At 40.0% G+C, this 22,523-nt stretch overlaps 2 protein-coding genes and 1 long non-coding RNA gene across 3 annotated transcripts; 2 read left to right on the forward strand and 1 right to left on the reverse strand.

The window, feature by feature from the left end:
• Positions 1 to 1,411: 1,411 nt before the first annotated feature.
• LOC306960742 lies at positions 1,412 to 5,267 on the forward strand. Its single transcript, XR_013792700.1, has 3 exons — positions 1,412 to 1,744; positions 2,828 to 2,914; positions 4,490 to 5,267. It is a non-coding gene; the product is annotated as an uncharacterized lncRNA (long non-coding RNA).
• A 71-nt stretch (positions 5,268 to 5,338) lies between these two features.
• misp3 (MISP family member 3) lies at positions 5,339 to 12,592 on the forward strand. The gene is made up of 3 exons (XM_079553215.1): positions 5,339 to 7,515; positions 9,580 to 9,647; positions 12,097 to 12,592. The coding sequence occupies exons 1-3, from the start codon at positions 5,730 to 5,732 to the stop codon at positions 12,181 to 12,183; spliced, it is 1,941 nt and encodes a 646-aa protein (XP_079409341.1). The 5' UTR covers positions 5,339 to 5,729; the 3' UTR covers positions 12,184 to 12,592.
• A 5,226-nt stretch (positions 12,593 to 17,818) lies between these two features.
• Positions 17,819 to 21,734, reverse strand: LOC306961054 (uncharacterized protein; the record flags this gene model as incomplete). Its single annotated transcript, XM_079553666.1, has 7 exons — positions 21,609 to 21,734; positions 20,978 to 21,126; positions 20,745 to 20,901; positions 19,491 to 19,874; positions 18,281 to 18,562; positions 18,021 to 18,041; positions 17,819 to 17,949 (listed from the first exon to the last, which is right to left on the reverse strand). Exons 1-7 carry the CDS (start codon positions 21,673 to 21,675, stop codon positions 17,819 to 17,821), a joined length of 1,191 nt encoding a protein of 396 aa, XP_079409792.1. The 5' UTR covers positions 21,676 to 21,734.
• Between the last annotated feature and the right edge of the window lie 789 nt (positions 21,735 to 22,523).

A 22,523-nucleotide genomic window follows, 5' to 3' on the forward strand; every position in this document is an offset into this window, starting at 1 on the left:
TTGGAGACCAGTGCCAGCATTTGCCCTACAACATCACACTGGAGGGCAGCAGGTTCACATTTGACGTGGGGGACCGTTTCAGTTTGAGTGGATCCTTCCTCTACACAACCTGTCCGGACTGTCTGGTGATGCAGTGGGTGGTGGAGTCCAGGAGAAGGCGGTCTATGGACTTGTATTTACTCAGCAGGAGGAGGATTTTGACCCAAAGTGAGCTGACAGAGTTTAAGGCTCAGCTCAGATGTTATCAGCTGCCTGCACCCATAGAAATGGATTCATTTAAGGAACTGTGTCCTGAAGAACCAGAGAACTAGGTTTTGTCATCAACATGTACTTAGAACATTCAGATGTGTAGTGTGGCTTCACTGTAACAATGTCTTTGTTACTACAAATTAAATTGTATTGGACAACAATAGAACTATAAGTTGTGTTTTCCCTGAATTAAACAAAAGCTAATCTAAAGTTAATCTAACCGGTTTTCCTCTGGGGAGTCTTGTCCCCAGAGGGAAACCTGCTGAACATACTGTATTAGACTGCTGTAAAAGCTGTAAGGTCCATACTGCATTATACATGAGTAGCCTGCATGTTGACTTTTCAAACAAACCTGAAACACTGGGTGAAAATGAGCCTCATCCCAGCGATTATGAAAAATAACCAATCTCTGTGCTGTGCAAAATAAGCCTAAGGTTCACATGTCCCTATAGGCCTGTCACAATAACACATTTGAAGTTTGATATATTGAGGGAGGAAAGTATCGCGATAAACGATATTATTGACTCTCACGATACTAGATACTGTCAACTCTCAGGCATAAAAACAGTAAACATTTGTGCTAAAAGTGCATCATCATTATCCTAAAATACCACTAAGCTGTAATTAACATGAAATATGATGCAACTCAATTTGCTTCAGTTAAAAATGTGTTCAAGTTAAAAGGTTTTACAAAGAAAACAAAGAAGAAAATGCTGATAAATGTACAGACGATAAATATGGAGCCCAAAAACATATAATTTATCTGTTACTTATTGAACAATAAGTCGATATAGTAATTATCGTGTCAGCCCTACGGGTTCCCTCACAAAGGACAATTTTAAAAACTTAACATTTTATGCCCAGTCACAAGGCTTTTACATGAACATTTCAAAAGCACAACATGACATGTCAACACAGCATCAAAGAAAATTCAATAAGGTAATTATTATGACATAAACTAGATAATAGTGACCAAATCGACCTTTGCCAACTCTTAGATGAAGTTTCCATAACTTACCTGAGTCTGACAGCTTTGGGACATAAATTAGAAAAGAGATTGTTCAAGTTTTGAGGTTATCATCCACTGTTTAAAAGGGACCAAACTATTTATCTTTTTATTTGGCCAACAAGTTATCGCTTTTGTAGCACAGAGTTAGCCCTTTAGGCTACACAATGAAACTTTTAATAGAAATTGAATTATTCTCACCGAGCATTACTTTGTTCCCCTGCATTAAGTATTGTATTGGTCGCTGAAGACCAAACAATAACACCTTTATAAACTATAATGAGCTTAGTGGACACTAATGTGCAGTGGGCGTGCGCTATGGCGCGGACCGTCCGTGTGTGCCATGAGGGGCGAGGGTGGAGTCTGTCTGCACACGAGACACTACGCAGCTGGGCCAGTGGAACAGCGCGCCAGGACTTCACCGGCCACCTCTGACCAAGGAGTTCACAGAAACAAAGGACGGTGCTGTCTGAAGGGAGTTTGACAAAGGTACGTGGCTTATCAGCAACCTCAGATCGAGAGTTTTCATTTTCCAACTGCTTTATGAATAATTATACAAACAATTGAAATGGTGAATGTTTTTGGTTAAAAGAGGTTTCTGTATTAAAGAACCATGAATTTCATTATCTTCAGTATATTAAAACCTACTACTACCTTCCTCCTGTGAATAATTGTACAAAGGATTTAAAATTATTCACCTTTATTTAACCAGGAAAGTCCCACTGAGATTAAGAATCTCTTAAGGAAAAAAAAAACATTCTTCTTCTTCTTCTTCTTCTTCTTCTTATTATTATTATTATTATTATTATTATTATTATTATTATTATTATTATTATTATTATTATTATTATTATTATTATTATTATTATTATTATTATTATTATTATTATTAATAATAATAATAATAATAATAATAATAATAATAATAACAATAATAATAATAATAATTAATAAAATCATGGCTGAATAAAGAACTTAAATTGAAATGTGGTTGATTTGCAATGTGCAGTAGGGGAGTTAGTTGCTTAAGCACTGATTTATTACTGGCTGGGTACGAGGCTTAAAATATTAAATGTTCTTTTCATGAAAATCCACTGAGAAAGACAGAATACAGCAATTAAACATGTAACAAACATACAGGCTACAATATTAGAAACCTCTGTAAATGGAGGAGCACCTCTTCTCTTTGGATGTGTTTCTTCACATGGCCTCTAATCAGCTCATGTTATGTCTGACAGAGAGATCACTTTGTAGCTTTGCCAACGGTTATGCCCCACAAGACAACAGACTGCCAGGGAAAATTTGGGCCTCTTCATAATAGACTCAGTGGCACACCAATGAACTTTGTAAATGTCACATGCTACAGCAAAATGTTGTTGCAAATGGCAAAGTATTTTCATAATATTTAGATGACAGCCTCTCTTTGATTGTGGTAATACATATTTTATCACAGCTATCATGACTCATTCTGACCCATGTTTTAGTGTGTGTGGTAATAATCTTTAATACAGTGGCCTCTATGTTACATGTCACACTGACACGCTCTATTGTATCTATGCCTATCTTTTTCAGAAGAGACTAGTGCGCCTCGCTCTGTGATTCCCCCTAATGATCGCACACAGCACTGGAGCAGCCTGCTGAGGAGCACAGTGAAGTGAGGTGAGCTTGCAGGGGAGAGGATGCTGTGTGAAGGTACAAAGAGACTTTGTAATCAACATGAACGTAATAAGTTAAGGAAACTGAGCTTCACATCAGTTGTGGGCTGTGTTTTTCAGGTTAGGTATTTGTGGCACTCATTTTGTAAGCTGATTATGTGGATTCAGCAGTGCAGTGTATTATGTAAAGGAAAGTGAGTGCAGCAGGGTGAAGTAACTGTTCACAGTATGAGCAACTTCAGGGGAAAAAAAGGTGCAACTTCAAGTACTCGTGAGACATTCACGTCTGTGCACCTCAATAGGAGTGCATGTTTACAAAATACTAGTACTGCCCTTATGTGGTGTGTTTATGTTGATAGTGGCTGAGATGGACACCTGACACATTTGTGCCCAATTATTAGAAAATAATCCAATATTTCAAGAATATCATCATGTTATATTTATTATAATACTGCATCCATTAATGAATTAGGTAAAATAAGTTACCAATCCCTGACAGTCACTGGGTTTCTCCATTGGTACAGTATATAATCCATTAAACTGCAAACATTTCATGACAATCACCATTCACTGATTTTTTTTTCACTGTAAGTAAGTTAGTAAACCCATTATACAGCATCTCTGTATGTGCAGTCTATAAGAATCAAACAAAAAAGTGAAAATATCCAGGAGACAATTATTCTGGACAGCGCTGCCATTTTAAATTTCCTATTTAATGCAGAACTAAGCAACTCATGCCTCTAGAGGCCATAAGCGCCACTGCAGGTGTCGTGGCATGTTGCATTTTTTATTCATTAATTGTCCGTGAGAGTAAATACTACGCTGACAGAAAAGACAAAGGGAGAGAGAGATATTGTACATCCAGTTACACAATGAAGTTAATTTCGTTCTCTCAAACCTGGCTGTAAATACTGTTTTTAAGTGGCGCTAGCCCGCAGTTAGCTTTGCGTCTTCTTCATTATTCCATTAGTGTATATTGGTGACTCCGACCCGGTGCAGGCAAAGTTGCAATTGTGATTTCCTGGCCAGAGACACCAGGGGGAGATGAAAGACCCCCCAGTCATCCCATTAACACTTGTATTTCCCCCAGAGAGACTACGAAAAGTATTTATTAAGGTAAACAAGTTACTTAGTACTGCTTTAAATTAGGATCAGGGCAATATTTGCTTGGAGACTGGGAGCTATTGCAACACGGGTGCACTGTTGAGTTTTGTATTCTAGAATCTTATAAGCGTTGGCTCTGACGAAGGGATTTGGATCAATCTCGAAAGGTCAGCCATTTGTCTCAAGAAAAGTCCAGCTGTATTGATTCACAGCACTTGAATTATAGTCTATTAGAATGTTCTTATGACACTGGATTGATAACAGAACATTAAAGCAAAGAAGGTAGTTTATGTGATGTTCATGGAGGAAAAGTGCCAAGACAGTAACTAGAATATATGGCTTTGACAACAGTTTCAATAAGTATGGTGTGTTTAGTAATTAGGGACAAGAACAAGAACTATTGTTGATGAAATCTATGTCCCTGCTTGTTTTTTGCCCTGCATGAATTACGCGCCCCTTTGTCTTTCTCATTCAGACTGGCTGCAGGCCAAACACACACTGTCTGCTCCAAACTATCTACATCAGCACCACTTGTCCCCATGGAGACAAAGCCCACGGCCTTTCACTCACTTGACGAGTGGGTCAGCGAGTCCCAGATATCGGCTGCAGCAACAATTTACAACCTCACTGCGGCGGACAAAAAGGCTCCCACAGCAGAGCCCGAACGAGAGGACACTGACATGGAAGTATCCCCGGAAATCAAAAAGCCAGGCATGTCTGAAACAAAAGCAGTGATGAGTAAGTGTGCAGAAAGTATGGGAGAATTGCAAAACACAGAGACTCACCAGACTTTATGTGAAAACGAGTTCCCACCTCCCCCTCCGGATTTCAGTGATCTCCCAATAGAAGAAGCCAGTGACCAAGACTTTTCCATTGAGGTGATTGCGGCTGAGTGGATGGACAGTGAAATGTCGAATCCAGTGCATGATCTGTACTGCTGGCAAAAGCGGTGTGCGGATGTTTACGATGTTAACGATACCACAGATGCCACTTGTGTACCAGATGGAATTGCAGAAAACATTTCAATCAATTTAACAGTCAGAGAGTGTACTGATAAAACCAGTGAGCGCATTGTGCCGTGTCTGCCTTTTGCTGATGAAAGTGATGGGGCTGCAGAAGTTGACATGAAAAGCTTGACTTTAGATAAGTGTGATGTTAAGTCAGGTGTAGCTGCACCAGCAGTAGATGACCTCGAACAACAGGGGGAGCAATTTCCACAATGTGAACTGTCCACTGGGAGAGACTTCCAAGCATTAACAGTTGGCACTTTTGCCAGTGAAAGCAATGAGGATGTGGGTGCTTACGATGGTGCGATGGATTTCCAGTGCGATGTATCAGAATTCACAGCCTCAACTTTGCAGGGTGAGCTTTCACTACAATATGAAGGGCCCCCAGTGAGTGACATCCAGTCTGGTCAAGAATACAGTGGCGATGTTGGAGAAAGAGAGGACACTATTGACCTAATTGCCTTCCCAGACGAACTTATTGGGGAAAATTCAACAGCGTTTTCCCGACAATTTGAAAGTAACAAAGACAATGAGAAAGCCTCTGTTGATATCTTTCATACTCATGATTACGAGAGCAGTGAATCGGAATACATTGTCTCAACTTCACTTGCACGAGATGCATCCCAACAACAGGGGGAGATACTTTCACTGCATAACACAGAATACAGCGGTTATCTTTCCAGTGTTGAAGTTAGCGAAAGTGAGAACATGACTGGGTCAAAAGCCTTACCAAGAAACGAGGATGAGGAATCCTATAATAACACCTTGCATAACTTGGATTGCAAGAGAAATGTATCCGAATTCACCATCTTAACTTCACCTGATGAAGCTGTATCTGAACAACAGGGGGAGCAGTCTCTACAGTCGGAGGTACCCCTTGTGAGTGACATCCAGGCTGGTCAAGAATACTGTGGCGATGATGATGTGCAAAGTGAAGACACTATTGAGCCAATAGCTTTACCAGATGAACTTACAAATCTAACAGTGAGTAAATCTCCTTCTAACTATGGTGGAGATATTGCTCAGTCTCCTTTTTCTGCAAATAAAAGCAATGAGAATAAGGAAGTTTACAATGATACTTTGCACGATTCTGATTATGTATGTAATGTATCAGGATCCACTGCCACAACTTCACCCGTAGTAGTTGTGTCCGAACAACAGGGGGAGCCATATCAACAATATGAACTGGCCTCTGTGGGTGTTAACCATCAGGAAGCCACACAACAGGTGCTCAGCCAGGCCTCTCCACCTTTGTCAACGGTTTCCATAGAGACAGCCAATCACGCTGCTCTCAGGGAAGGTAGTGGTGGAGTCATGGGAGAGAGCAGGGTGGGGCATGGGACTCTAGAAGGAAAACGGAAGCCGATAAGTGCAGATGACAGGCTATTTAAAGAGACTGAGGCAGTGGGAACACTCAAAGAAGTTTTGAAGTCAGTCCAGGAGCAGAAAAGTGAGAGGCCTAGACACGTTTGTTTTCAGCACAGGACCATGGAAAGCGACTCGTGTGATGAGAGTGACAGCGGAGTCTCGGCTGACTACTCCCCTGGTAGCACTTTGGAGAGTGCCGGCAGTTCGACTGATGTGCACAAAGAGACCCCCATCGAGAGGGAGATCCGCAGAGCTATCGAGCGAGAACACAGTCTGAGAAGGTCCAGGGGCCTCCCCAACCCGCCCACCTCCACGGAGTATGTAGAGATCCCTTTAAAGACAGCTGTCCTCTACCAGCCGCTTCCACCCACCAAGTCGGAAAAATGCCATGGCAAGGACAGGCAGTTTGCTGGTAAGAAGATGCAGCAGGACATTCACGAAGAGGCCAAAAGGGAGCAGGATTTGGTAAAGCTGGGCAAAATCCCAGGGTTTTATGACAAGGGCACTGTCCGGCAACTCAAAGAAAAAAAACAGCTTTTTGAAGCCTTTCAAAAGCCAAGCGATTCATGCTCTGTTAAAACCAACGCTGTATCTAGTTCAAATAACATTGACTTATCAGAAAATGACTCATTGTGTCATAAAGTAAAAGGAACCGGATCTGACACGAGAAATGAACTGACTATTGCAAGTCCCACAGTATTCCCCGAAGCAAAGAGTTGCCAGGTTATCATTATTGAGAATAATTTTGACCTCTCAACAGTCCGACCCAACACAAACATAGGCGCACTTACAATTGTTGATTCGAGTGCAGACAAACAAACAAGGAAAGCTCAAGACGAGAACGGTCTGGATTTAAAAGCACCCAAGGAGAACCCTTTCTTCAAGTTGCGCTCCTCCGCATCTGTGGTGAAAGTGGAGCAGGACATCCGGGAGGCCCAGGAGAGAGAGAGGGAACTTCACAAGCAACGGATAAACCTTTATGGCACTCGAGTAGAGAAAGGAGGGGGCAGACCAGCTAAGACAGAGGAACACAGTGGTACATTGTCTTCACTCAAAGCTTTGCCTGTTCAAGATTTACCTGACTCAAGCCAAACTGGGGTTACAACAACCACAACAACCACTGCAGGTTAGTGCCCCTAAAAGTGCAATTTCACTTTTTTTGTGCTTGACCAGTCTGTAGATCTGTGTGAGTGTGTATGAGATTTTTAATAAGATGATGAAAACCTTCTGAAACAGCCCTTGAGTACATTATTTCAGTTTTCCTTTGGCCAGGGGAGAAAAAAAAGGCTTTTGCGAGCTAGTGGTAGACATCTGCAGCAATAATTTCCCACCAGAGACAGTGAGAAGCGCCACAAGAAAACACAACTTTGTAACCCACTCAGTAAACAGAGCGTCTGCCTGTCACATTAGCGAGTGAAAAAATAAAGAGCAATACTTGAGTCATATCTCTGGGCTTGACAGTCAGTGAGAGACGACAGTGAGGAGGGCGTGTGCATCAGGAACATCTAAATTTAACCAGCTCCAATTGGTGTAACTGTTAATACTGTGATATAAATTTATGTGAGTAGATTTACCTGCAAAAATGTACCCATTATTCATTACAAATGCAAACAATAAAAAAAATGTCCCATAGACTTAAAATAGATAAGTAAGATTTTAAAATTATGATGGAGGCTAATCAGCAATGTGGTAAATCGTGACCATAAAATGACATGAAATACATGATCTTATATAGAGAATTATAACATTATGAAGTTTTGAAAGCCTTTGCTGTGTTTTAAAGTATTTTGGGTATTTTCTTTCATTTGAAATAATAATGCTGTGGTCAGAGGAACCAGAGATGTATGGATCCAGCTTTTTTGCTACCGATACGATACTATGCCAATATCAGATATTTACCGATACCAAGAGAATTTCTAAAAAGTACCTTTCTCTGAGTGAAGCATTTAATTGACTCTTTTCTGCATTTTAGGATCAATAAAGTCATATTTCATTGTCATGATGGTACAGATCAATTAATTAAACTCTTGGATAAACATTTAACAAGGATCACTGGACTTTTCAACACTAAATGTCCTTGGCTTTAGATTACATTAATATAAACAACTCACATGAAGTGACCTCATCATTACAAATAAGTTAGATCAGTTATTAACTAAAATACAAAAACTTGGCACTTCAGCAGTGGCCGATTTGATTTTATTAGGCTAAAACTAACTCAGCGATTGAATTCTCCAATCACTGAGTTCTGAGCTTAAATTCTGAGCTTTAAAATGATATACAGCATGCCCAAAATTGTGTAAAAGTTGTGTTTTTAAGACACTGAGAGCCAAAACTGGCATCGGTTCAGGATATTTGTAGCCGATACCCGACATCGTATGTTTTCCAGTATCGGCTCCGATATCCGATACCAGTATCGGATAGTTGCATCTCTATACACCACATTACTGACGAGCCCCCACGTTCTCTTAAACCCTAAACATGGGAATTTTTCTATGGGAAAAATGTATGAGAATTTTATTTCCAGAGCTAAAGCAGGTTTCGAGGTGGTTGGGACTGTTGAGCTGCACTGATGGCATAGGACGCCTAAAGGATAATGAAGAGCATTTATCCTTCAGGATTTAATGTTCCAGTGCCCATTGCCTAATCTAAAGGTTCAGGTGTTTGTTTACATAGCACCACTGAAATTATACTTCAATGAAAGTTCAGAAGATTATCCATTCCTCTTACTGAACATAATATTTAATTATTTAAACATGATTTAAATTTGATTTGAACACATAAGTGTATTGCATATTTTAATGCTAAAGATAATTATAATGGAAGTCGCCCCCACCCCCCACCCTTAACTGCCCATTGACTACAGTTTTACAAAACTTTCCTCTGTGAAAATCCTGCTGGAATGTGGTATTTGTATTTTTTCAGTTTCTCTGTCCACTTTGAACCGGGGAGTGCCAGTCCTGACGATGACTCACGTAATAATGGACTGAATCATGCACCTTTTCTGTAGTACTTTCTGTTCCTCCCATGTCCAAGCAAACCGGCGCCGCTCCTTCTACATACTTTCTAATTACCCTCTCAATTCTTTCATCTATTTATATTTTTATGAGCTCATACCGGCTAACAAAGACAGTTTCAATTGCTTCCCCATTGCCATGCCTCCTTTAATCCTTTTGTTTGTTTGTTGTAGCTCGCCATTCATCGGGGAAGCTTGGCGTTTGGCCTCCTGCTCCGGCTGAGAGGAATCACCAGACAGAGGTGAGTCACTGTTGCCCATCTGTGTCCATTGTAATGACATCATACAGATTCTTCTTTTAGGCATGATAAATTAAAGGCTGAAATGTGTGTGCCTCAAAGGCTAGATATGTAGGTTAATTCACAAAATGCAACCTGCCTTAGCCAGATCGCTTAGATCTAAATAGGAAAATGTAGTCAAATATCCTCCCTTGGTCTCACTCGAGTGCAGCTCGGCGGAGAGCACATTATTACAGACTGGCAGTCACATTAAGGGGAAGAGTAGATGCTTTCTATGGAGATGTTAAGTGTGAGTTGGGAGTGTTTTAATTAAATAACAACAAAAACTTAAGCTTGTTATAACAACTAGAAAATTAAATGCTACCACCCAAGCTCACTTTGACTGGTACCTATTATATTTTTCACCATTGTTGGACTAGACTTGTACTTTTATACTGACTACATGGAATACCCCACAAGAGACACTCTCACCCAGAACATAGCCATAACAAGGTTTCTCTAATCCTTATCACTACCTTTACATTTCCCCATGTTTACAACTTCTTTAACACATCCACTGCACAGCTGAATTGACAGCTTTTTCACTTGCTTGTAGTGTGTGCCACCCACAAGTGCCATGATGGAGAGATTAACTTTACCTGCAGTTCATGCTTGAAGAGAGGAGATTTAGAAAGCTTTGGTGTATGGGAAGAACATGTACGTTAAAAGGTCAGCCGAAGGCAGATGACTCGTAGAGTAGGCAACAGCTGAAAACAAAAGAACTTCATGGATTTTGCAGCATGTAGAAAGTTTGCAAAGGAATCAGCAAAGATTGGCTCTTGGGAGCGTGTCAGCATCTCTGTGCAGCATATATGGGCCACAAACATCTGATAACATACCAAACACGCAGTAAGTAGCTTATCTCCATAGATAAGGCCAAGATGGGAAAAGGCCTTAGAGAGAAAAAGAAAGGAGGCAGCAGACAGCTTTGGGATTGCGGTTTTAGCATGTGTGGGCAGATTTAAAAGTGCGAGTGTTTGGAGGGTATATCATTGAAGAGAGAGTGACAGTGCTAGAGATTTCTCCTTTGTGAGGTTTCCATGCTTTTGATTTTGTACACAGTGCAAGAGCAGTTTTCCTTTCAGATCATGTTTCACGATCCATAAGGTATAAGCTGTCATGAAGACCATAGCTGTGTCCAATGAACCTTGTGTCAAGTCCAGTTCTGCACTAATATCAGGGCAACATCACATATTAAAAGTAAAACAAAATGTTTTCTCTGTATTAACCCTATCAAAGTGGACAAGCAACAGAAAAACGAGTTTGCCATCTCACTGCATATTAAGCCCATGGATGGCTGTGACCACCAACTTTAAATTATATATTTATATATTTATATTATAAATATTATATTTATATTAAGTGTCTGAGCTAAAACCTTATTTGACCTTTATTTTAAGTCCCACTGTGATTTTAGTCCTGACCCCAGAAGAAACCCTAATGTCCGTTCCTTTAGTGGTGGGAGAAATTTAACAGACAGGAAAAAAAGGTGAAAGACAAAAGAGAACCCCCCACCAAACCTTTTTCAACTGGGCGTTTCAGTGACAAGTGTCTTACTAACATCATCGGCTTTAGTTGAGCAAGATGGTGCTTCAGTCTAATGTTTTACAGCACATTGATTAGGTTTGACTGTGAGTACGCGTCCCTCTGTGTGTCTATCCGGGCTTGTTAGTTATCTGTGTTCCACAGCCTTGCCTCCTGATTACAACGAAAGAATAATGTAGGAGTAAATTGGCTTCAGTTGTTGACTTTGGTCTCAGTGAGTGTGGCCTTGGATCAGTAGCATTAACCTCACTCTGACATACAGCCTCAGCTAATGATGCTCGTCCAAAGAGCTGCTCCCTGGAGGAGGCAAACTTCCCTTTTCATCTCACACACATTTTATGTCCAGTCTTACAATTACGCTCTTTCTTTTGCTCCATACAGATAATGCAGTGGTAATTTGGTTGATTCATATCTTTTGTTTGAGTTTTTGTTTTAATAACTAAAACTCAATTAGTAATTAATGATAAGCAATGAATAAGCACAAAATGTTCAGATGTTTATGTTGACAAATAAAAGCTTTGAATGAGTTGAGGGGATTATTTCCAACTTTCAGTGATGTATTCTTTTAGGTACAAGAACCTATTTGCGGTTCTTTGAACATGTGGTGGAGATACTTTGCAGTAATTCCCTTTCAGCTGCCCTGGGGTGCACTGGGCAGATGTTTGGCTGCTGATCTGCACCATTAGCCCCACCAACCACCTCCAAAACCTCGCTCACACTCCCCATTCACCCAGGAACGCAAATTGTATATGAAATTGTTCTACCAAATCTATTTCAGACAAATACAAATGGCATAAATAAGTAAATAAATAAATAAATACGAGAGATGCAAAATTTGTTGTCCGCAATAACGATGTTTTTTACACAGCTTCACCCCGGCCCACGCACGACCCGACAGAAGAATCCACTGGTGCAACGCTGGGAGGCAGGACTGATCAATGCACAAGAGGACTGAGAGACACCAGCCGCAGAAGATGAGAGACTAGAATATGCTATAATTTTAATGGGACATGTGAAGACAGAGATAAGAGAGAAAAGGGTTGTGGATCGCGACGGGAAAAGGGGGTCAGGAGGATTGGGAGCACAGGGAGAGGAGCGGCGCTGAACTAAAAACCCTGAAATGTCCTTTAGTCGAGGAGGAGCAGGAAAAAGGAAGAGGCGGAGTAGGTGCTGTGACTGTGTGAGGACATGGCCTGCTTGTGGGCTTCAGCGCTAATGTAGCCTTCTTCTCCTGCTGAGGAGAAAAATGATATGTATGGTAATGGATTTATTTCTTAATATGATAATCTGAAGTACGAAGGATTTACATAATCTTTCTTGTTGTTTTGATTGTAAACACAAGACTTGATCACTTGTTCTCTACTGGTCCACGTAGCTGATCTTTTTATTGTTTTTTTTTTAATAATTTTTTTGTTTTTTGTTTTTTGCAATGACTTTTTCTCAAACCCTTGTCAAGCGTAATATACCAATCTGTTAATCAAACTAATTTAACCCTTTCTTATAATCACCAGTTGGGAAGCAGTGAGCTTTATTTTTACTAATCACAACAAGACTTGTACAGTTTTAGTATATATAAATAGGCCTGTCACGATAATGAAATCTAAGGTAAACTATCGCGATATATTGAGGTAAACTATCGCGATAAGCGATTTTATTGAAAACCTTCTAATGCGACAGAAACAAACTCTAAGCTTCAAAATAACACAATGAACATGAAATACAATGAGACACTACTTACTTTGGGTCAAAAATCAAGTATTCAATTAGAAAATTATGAATGATAAATCGATATAATAATTATCGCGACTGCCCTATAAACAAATCAAATCCATTGTTTTATTTTTTATTATTTATTTTTTTAACATGAAGTCTCCTCCAGATCAAATGGCAAATAATGCACTTTATTTAAAATAGGATTTCTTTTTAATTATTCATGGATCTGAATAATATTCCATAGAAATTGCATATAATGAGGCGGTAGTTGAAATGAGCTTCACGTTGGGCTCTATATTAGAGAAAGAGATTGTGTGCCTTTGGTGATCTTTGTGATCTTGATGCAGGTCAACTTTGAAATGTCTGACCTTATTATTATATCACGAGCGCATTGCTTAAATATAACGCTTTCATGCATAATAAGACTTATTGTTGTTGCACTTGAAATGTTCCTAATGAGCAGTACTGTATTGTAAATAGGGCACTGATATTATGGTTGCACAAGTCGTGTAATAAAGCGTTTCTGTTGAATAGGCACTGATGCGGGAGAGTGGAAGTTAGGCATTTTTGGAAAGAAGATGTTGTGTACAGTAATTAAATTGTAATCCTCTGTTGTAAAACGATGTGATGTAATGCTCTAAAAGTTTTAATTTTAAATGGTGTGTGCCTATTTTTTCCTGGCGCAACCAAAGCTATACTGCAACACTGTGCCAATGAGAGTTATACAGTCACATAGCAAGTAACAGAACCCAATTATTATTTTAGGTTTACTCATTTTAATGAAATGGCAATGTGTCGCCATGGATACATGTGAAAAGGAATTGCAGAAAGGAGCGGCTTGAATGGGTTATGCTTTTCTCTGCTGATCTTTCTACAAAAGCTTACACGGGGTCAACTAAATTACCATGCAGTCTTCAAGCCCATAATGTGGTATGGCATTGTACAGAGCAGGGGGTGAGATCAACAGACCATGCTTTAGTGACCTCCCAATCTCCCGTGAATAATTTATCCACTCATTCTAAGTGGACACAAGCCAGTGACATTGCAGGACCGTTATAATAGATGCACATATTTCTCACAACCCTGTGTCATTTGAGCTTGTGTGCACACGCCGTCAAATATGACATCTCCCTGTCCTCCTCCCTATCGAAGGTGTCAGGATCTTATCAGCCAACACCACTGGCCAGTCACAGAGAAGTCAAGCTCATAATAACAATAAAAAAATGTGTGCACACCTGTCTGTCACCTGCCTAGCTCCGCACATCACGCTTCATTATCATCCAAGGTCCCGCTGGCACAAACCCTCCAGGCACTACTGAAAGAAGGGCAAATAATAATCCACCAAAGTCTTCGCTGACATGGGAACAACACGTGTGGTCTTTGAATACCCAGCAAATGTGACAGCTATCACAAAAGGTACACCGGGGGATTGCCACTCGTTTCTCCTTTTATGTACTGTATATGGATTTTGTATAACAACGTCGGGCTGGTGTGGGGGGTGCGTGGGCGTCCTCCACTTTGATGTTAAAGAGAATGCATGGGGAATAGAATGGCAGAGCTGAGTCACACCAAAATGCAAAAGAACCCCTGACAGTGGATTTCAATCAGGCAATGTTTTATTATTGTACCAAAAGGGTGTAGGAAAAGGGGCATATTGGCTCACTACCGCGTTCACAGAGTAACCGGTCTTTACTGAATGCAAAAGTACTGCGGTATTTTAGTCCGATTTTTTACACATCGTTTCTGTTTGTACTTTTCCCTGTTGTATGTGTAGCAAAGTAAAGAATATCCCCCTCCACTTTGCATTAGGCCTCTGTGAGTGTTTTTCCTCCCTCCATATGTGCCCTCGAGAGTGTCAGGCAGTATTAATCAAAAAGCTTTCATGGCGCGTTTGCAATTATGGCAGATTTTTACACTAATGACTCTGGAGCACACCCACTCCATATGAACGTTCGAGGCCTTTCAAAAAAAAACTTTTTGTTTAAAACTAATTCAATTGGACACACCTACATGTCCTTTTAAATAAAGTGTCAAATAAAGCATTTGTTGAGTGAAAACCATATTATTTATCATTAGTCCATACCACAGTTTGTGCACTTAGTGAAAAGTACATTCACATCTTGAACTTCTCATTAATCACCATGCTCAACCTTTGTGCTATAAGAGCGCTTACTATTCATTCTTATCTCTCGCCTTTTATTCAAACAGATCTGCCCATAGACACCTCCCTATCTGCACTTTTAAGTATGTGCGTGTACGTGTGAAAGTGTAAATTATGACTCAGGCAGGAATATGGGCCAGACAAATTCACCCTCTCCTATCGAGTATGAAGAACAAGCTGTCTGTCTGACACTACTACTGCGGGCAGAAATACTTGTGTATAATAATATAGACCTCGCTGTCCTCAAAACACAGAGGCTTGAAGGTACAGTAGGCTACTTCTTAGTACTCTTTTCGTCTTATTTCACACAGCTCATATTTACAATGGATCAATGAGCCCCAGATATAAAGTAGCCTACTGTATATGAGAGCATTGTTACTTCAATATAATTCAAGAAAAGTCACTTGCATGCAGCTATGAACATTTGTGTTTTAATGAAATATATATATTTACTTGTAGTTGTTTAATATGATTTGATGAGGCCTAACTATGGATTTCATTAAAGCTGTAATTGCGCAAATGCTCAAAAGGATGAACCAAAATCAAAAAGACAAAATGTTCAGTAAAAGGGGAGCACACTGAGACAGAACTAGGCCTACAGCGCGTTAGTTTCACTCTGTAGAAATAGCGCCCTCTTCTGAACATCTAGTCCAACTACAGTGTGTGCAACAAGAGGGCGTGTTGTTGCTTCTTGGTTCACTCTAAATTCACAAACGCTGTACAAAACACTTATTAGAACTCTAACATGCAACAATGTAATATAACCCGACAATAAAGTACAAATGTTCATCTCATAAACGTGCAACACAGAAACAACATTCATGATAAATATTTTACAAAACATGCGTTGCACAAACAAATAAACCTACCTCACATCCTGTCACTTGTACAAATTTGTCCCCAAACACAAAAGGGGAACTTGTCTTTCCTGTCCTGCTGTTGCGCTGGAACTGATGCTGGCTGGACCGAGCGTAAACACAACAGAGCTAATAGTTTGGGACGATGGGTGTTGTGAATGTAGACAGTGGATTCCACAAGCTGGATCTTGATGGAGACTCTGTGTGACTATTGTTCCAATCCTGCACAGAGACGGGAAAACACAGGATTATATAAACGGAGAGATAACCTTTCAACATTGCGTAGAACAGCAGAAATTCAAGGCTCAAAAGTTCAAAACATTTTATTATAAGTATGGATAGAACTCAAGAGATCAAAGTGAATAGTGACATTGTAACTCTTATTTACTTGACAAAAGAGAAATCTAGCATCTGGCTGATTGGCTTAAGCGCTGACTTTTAGTTGTGCTGGTACAGTGAAAGCACAAAAATGGCTGCTCTTGTTCAGAGCACTATATCAAATACTTTATGATTTTTAATTTGGTAATAACTGCTAACCCTCTACGAAGCCATAAAGAAGACAGAAAAACTGCAACCTCATTAGAGCCTTTCATGCAGGTAATTAATGAATCTACAATGGGACGATATAAGCAGGTTTATGTTCAGTGTGTAATGTGGGGATTGAGTGTGTGCCTCTTGTTAGTGTGTGTATATGAATCTGCTGTTGTTTATAGCAAGTGCTATGTGGATGTTTAGAGTGTTTATTCGAGAAGACTCAGGCAGAAATTCCATAAATACCACAGGCATTAAAATGGTGAGCAAATGTTGAATGAAACAGAAATTGTAATTGGTCAAATATGGATCATAGCTGAAGAATGAAATCCTGTGTTTACCTGAGAATTGAAGCTTGAGCGTCGGAGTGTGAGATCTGCAAAACAGAACACGTTGAGGTGAGGAGAGACTCTAAAAGGCCCTGTACTTGATTTTTTTCCTAGTGGTGGAACAACATTTGTTTTGCCCTCGTTTAGTATATTGTAAACTCAGAAATGATACTGTGGATCTTTTTTTCAAGCATTTCTGTGATAGTGGCCCTGAAAAGTGTCCCTGCAAGTAGTGAAACATCGTCCCTGTGAAAAATTGGGACGCTATGAATGTGTAGGGAAAATTAAGAATGAGTTTGGACCACAAGTAAGACTTACATTTAGCTTTGTTTTAAAGGGACTATGTGGAGTTAAGATTATGAATTTTCCTCCCCCTAGACGTTCCAGCAATGTCCTAAGGTATAGAATGAGCCCAGACCTGTTCACCACAACTGCCTCTAAAATCCTGCACTGTCACTGAAAAAGTTGTTAATTCGGTCCGAAGTGTCGTCATGCACCAGCTTAATATAGAAGCTGCCGTTACGCGTACGACCTGAGGTGGCAGCAGTGAGTATTAAATGACCATCTTGCATCTAGTCCCTTTAAATAATGCACAAAAATGTACGTTCATCATTATTTATCTACTATTGATTCAGAATCAACACTTTCCCAAAGATTTTGTACGTTTGAGTTTATAAAATCTTTTTTTTTTTTTCTCTTGTGAAGATACCAAAAGTATATTGCGAGGCAAAACTCACCCACAACATGGTCTTTGCCATGAACCTGGGTCCAAAACTGAGCCCCTTCTCTGAAAACAAATGATTTAGTAAAAATATGTGTCAGTGTGACATGCAACAAGTAATGAACCTGTACAGCCAAACAAGTGTGTCATGTAGTGAAAAAGTCTATGAATGAAAAATACCTTTCCTTCTTTGCCTCTGCTGCTGCTTTCACTGTAATAACACAATACAAAGGCATATATTATTAAGATGAATCAAAACCACAGTCGGTACAGCACTATCAAAGAGACGAAAGAGAAGACACTGTGCCTTTTCTGTGTAGCACCACGATGAGGAGTGCCGCAGCGCAGAGGAACAAAACCACAGCCGAGAGTGAGCCCACGATCAGGGGCCAGTCCACCCCCGCGACATCTACAACAGCATCCAGCAATGAGTTAAATGCCACTCATCAAAGTTTATGAAAGGAAATGACAGACACCTACTTCTTGGTGCATAACTGCTATCTATAAAAACAAAAGATGTACACATGTTAGGTTTGCATAACTTTGCATCAGTGTAAATGTGAAAAGTGCCATTCAGTTCAGTGTAATACGAAAGGTACATATTTATTCTTTGGTTTCGTAGACATGCTTACTTTGGAGTTTTCATCCCTTATGTTTGGGGTTTTCATACTGACATTATGATAAGATCTAACCCAATCTGACATAGGCCAGTGTAAACATATCCAGATTTCCATTTTTACCTTGTGACACCAGCAGCGACGGGCTACGCTCTGACCTGCTCCATTCTCTTCCCAGCAGGACGCTGTATTCACATTGGTACAGAGCCACCGCCGTGTCTTGGACAGGCACTGAGAAAACCGCCTGGTGTTGAGTCACTCTGGCCTGATATGAAGCAACAGGTAGAGCAGTATCAGCCACGTAAAGAGAGAACACGGCACCGGGGTACGAGGGGGAGCCACTACACAGCAAATGCCATACGTCCGACTCCTGCTGGAGGGCCAGGGTGGGGGTGGGCACCAGATCTGAAACCAAATTAGTCGCCAACACATTTAAAAATACACTTTCATTTACAGGTGGCCGAAAAGGTAAAAAAAAAAAGAAATCTCACACTTTTCTTTGACTCAAGCAAACTTTCTATCATGTGTCTAGGAGGTTTTTTTATTTTATGTAAGTAATGCTTATTCCAAGAACTACAGTAATTATCTGGAATATCAATATTTTATTCATTAGGTGTATTTGTATCTGAGGGACAGATACAAAAATGTCTCAGTAAGTCTCATGTATGTGTCATAGTGCTTATAGCAGAAACTAATTTGCAGCACTTGTCCCAGATGGGAATATTTGATGTGTTCACTCCACATCATTCATGTCGTTATAATTATTTTCATTTTATGTGACTATTGCGCATCAGTAATAGACTCCCTGTCCCCAAACACTTCCTGTCAGTCTCAGGAAGCATGAGACATCATTTTTCACACATGATTCTCAAAGATTCTCAATAGATTCTCTCTATTGAGAATCTTTGGGATGTGCTGGAGAAGGCTTTGTGCAGTGGTCACACTCTCCCATCATCAATACAAGATCTTGGAGAAAAATTAACACAACGCTAGAATCTGTTGACATTGCAGACGCTTATTGAAACACAGCTGAAATCAAAGCTAAAGGCAGTCCAACAGAATATTAGAGCGTGTGACCTTTTTTTGGTGACTTTTTTGGTCAGGCAGTGTATCATGTGTAAAGCCTGTATTACTCTTTCTCTCCTCTTAACTGGGTGTTTTGTTGTCCCATCTATACCTATAGTGTTTCTTTGCTGTGTGCACATGCAGTGTTATAACACATTATACATCATTGCTAATCTAATTTTCAGGTTATGACTTTTTCTTTGATTTAAGGACAAACAATATCCCTTTAGCTCACTAGTCTGGGTGAACAGACTTTGCATACACTCACCCTTGACAGTGACTTGAACCATATTGCTGACGGTTGAATTTAGCAGCTGTCGTCCCCTGCTGATCTGGTACAGGCAGGTATATTGACCCTGCTCTGCTCCTGTCACCGGCCCCACACTGAAGACCCCCGGCTGGGGCTCTGAGCTTGATAAGAGACTCGACTGAGGCTGTGGAACGACAGATGTGGACCCTTCTTTAGCTGCACCTCTCAGGAGCATAAAGGACACTGGCCCGTTGTAGGAATTAATTTGGTATTGAGGCAGGGGAGGCGGGAGAGAACAGTGGAACGAAAGTTTATCTCCGCGTTTTACCAGTCCGTTTGAGGGCTCCACTGACAAAACAGGGGGGTCTGGTTTAGGTGGAAATGGTCGGCTTGGATCAGCATCTAAATACAAGCAAAAGACAAGTCAACGTGATGTTATATCGAGATTGAAATGTAGTATAAAGCTATCAAATGATGATGTAAACACAATTGCTTCCAAATAATTACCCGTTTGAACATTTGTAGTTTATTTTCTGTTTCTTTTTATTTAAAAAAACAACAACATTCATACATTCCCCAGCACTACATCCAAGATTTTGGCAAAATCAACTCTGAAACCAACTGAACCGAGCACATTTTCTCCAGTTCGGCTTTACCCAAATCTAAAAGCTTCTCAACTGGAGAACAACAGTGTAATGCCTAATTTGCTTTTGTCACATATTTGGAGCGTTTTTGTCGTGTTTTTATCACTTTTTTGTAACGTTTTGTCAGTTTTTGGCATGTTTCCGTTGCTATTTTTTTTAAGCTTCTAGACGTGGGTAAAGTCAAACTGGAGAAAATGCGCTCGGTTCAGGCAGGGGGTAAGGGGTTGACCAAATTCACCACAGTAACCGTCAACAAACTGCGCGCTCTTTGACACTGCATCTACAGTTGAATGAGTGCGACTCTGTGGTTTTTGTATACGAAGAGCAGGATGTAACTACTGCTGCACACACCCTGCGCTAAGGACAATACGAGACCACAGGGAGCACCTGCAACTCATATAGACAGCAGTGGAGCCGGATAGAGCTGTTTATTTTTTTACACCACATATAGTACCGCTACAATGTTGAGATTACACAAGGAAGTCTTTACCTAATCTCTGCTTCATCCTCTTGATTTGTTCCTATTCCTTATTTGTAAACTTGTTTTCAGTTCAGTTTCCAAATCGCCAGAAATCTTGCAGATGCCATCCTGTCTCTTGAACGAAGTCAGTGCTAATCATAGACATACCTCTTTGCAGGTTAAGCTGGAAATATGGACTGAATGCGCTGTAACTCCCCTCCTTTGTTTTGTACAGACAGCAGTACAGTTCACGTTGAGATGAGTCACTTAATCGGACGGTGAAGTGCATCTCTTCAGCACCAAGAGGCAAATCGCGGGAGTCCACCTAAATGACAATAATTACCATACAAACTATAGCCTCAGCTCCAAACCCCTCTGTTATGATTGTTTGGATAAATTACCCTTTCTTTCACTCGGTACAAGACAAAGTGAACTCCTTTGTGGCCACCTGGAGCACGACACACCAGGACAGCAGTGTCGGTGGATCTGGAGAGCAGGTCCAGTGTTGGGGTTGGGGAGGAAGGCCGAGAGGTAGAAGCTGTGAGTCTTTCTGAAAACAAGTGACAACATTGATGTGAGTTCTTTTAATCACCAATTAATTTCATTTGACTATTCTACCCAATAAAGTAGAATGATTTGACCGTTTCTTTCAACAATGTTGTGTAATACTCTACTACGCAAACAATGTGGCAAAATTGTTGGCACTCAAGAAAGTGATTTATCTGATCAAGTCCAGGTCACTAAATAAGACAAAGAAAATTATTTCATCCGCACTGTTATTGTAGTGTAAATCATGGTTGCTATACAATCTAACAAAGTACTGAATTGAATGTATACAAAGCCAGTTATTTTTCCATTTAAAACAGTGAAAGAAAATATCTCCAAAAGCTTATATTATCTACAAAAATTGTAAATCCCCTTAAATGTTTTTGTTGCTCTCTCTACATATTGAGAAAGACTAGACCCAACTCGGGACTATTAAAAGCAGTTCACATTAACCTCCATTAAAAGTAGCTTTAAGTGCTTGCTTACCCCAAAGATGCAGTGATGCAAAAAGCAGTCCAATCCACAGTTTTCTCTTCAAACTACTAAACAGCATTCTTGCCTGAAAACAGCACTCAATAAGCCGATATGGAGATCGCCTCTTCAAATGTGATTGCTTCTCTTTTTCTCAATCACACTCTCTTCCTCCACCCCTGCAACATATGACATCCTGGACTGAACGTGGGGGAAGTCCAAGTTGTAAACAGGCTTCCTTTTAAGGGTATTGTATCAATAAATATTGGGACTGTTTTTCACTGGCCACATTTGTGGAGATCAAAACCAGAGAGTTGCCTTTTACACCTGCTGTTTATCTTACAGTAAATTAATACAAATTGATTTTGGACTTCATTAAAGCCACACTGTATAACATTTCAAACAGTTGGCCTAATTGAAGCAAATACAAGCATTGATTTTATTGGTAAAAATTACTTTTTTTAAAAACATGTCGTTTTACTCTGAGTAGCGTCTATCCTCAGACCTCATTCAAAACTTTACAAGGAGCAATATAGTAAGTTATGGATTGACCTGCTCATCTTCCATCTTCAAACATAACATAGTTTCTCTTTTATATACTTAATTTGATGGTAAACAATATCTTTGTTGGTATCTAGCTGAGCACTGGGAGCAGGTTCGTTATTAGTGATGTCATTAGTTTTGGGGTCAGTTTAGTTGATCTTGTGAACATTCCAGACCTGCAATGTCCCACAGTGTATCTTTAATTTTTTTATAGGCCTAAGGTACATTATCAGGCTAAATCGAGTGTTAAAAATACTTGTTAGGTTAAGTAGAGGAATAGACCTAGTCGTATAATACTTGAGTTTATATTTATTATTAATACTTTAAACTGATCTGAAAAATCAGTGCCTCAAGTTGTACTTTATTTCCCATTGTATTTTATTTTTT

This window comes from Gobius niger, assembly GCF_951799975.1.
Source record: "Gobius niger genome assembly, chromosome: 3".
In the NCBI taxonomy this organism is placed as follows: Eukaryota; Metazoa; Chordata; class Actinopteri; order Gobiiformes; family Gobiidae; genus Gobius; species Gobius niger.

Bases quoted from the DNA above. Each gene is read 5' to 3' on its own strand.
- misp3 (XM_079553215.1), top strand. From the start codon at position 5,730: ATGACTGGGTCAAAAGCCTTACCAAGAAACGAGGATGAGGAATCCTAT. The intron at 7,516-9,579 runs GTTAGTGCCCCT...TGTTTGTTGTAG, and splicing joins AACCACAACAACCACTGCAG to CTCGCCATTCATCGGGGAAG. The intron at 9,648-12,096 runs GTGAGTCACTGT...TTTTTTACACAG, and splicing joins AGAGGAATCACCAGACAGAG to CTTCACCCCGGCCCACGCAC.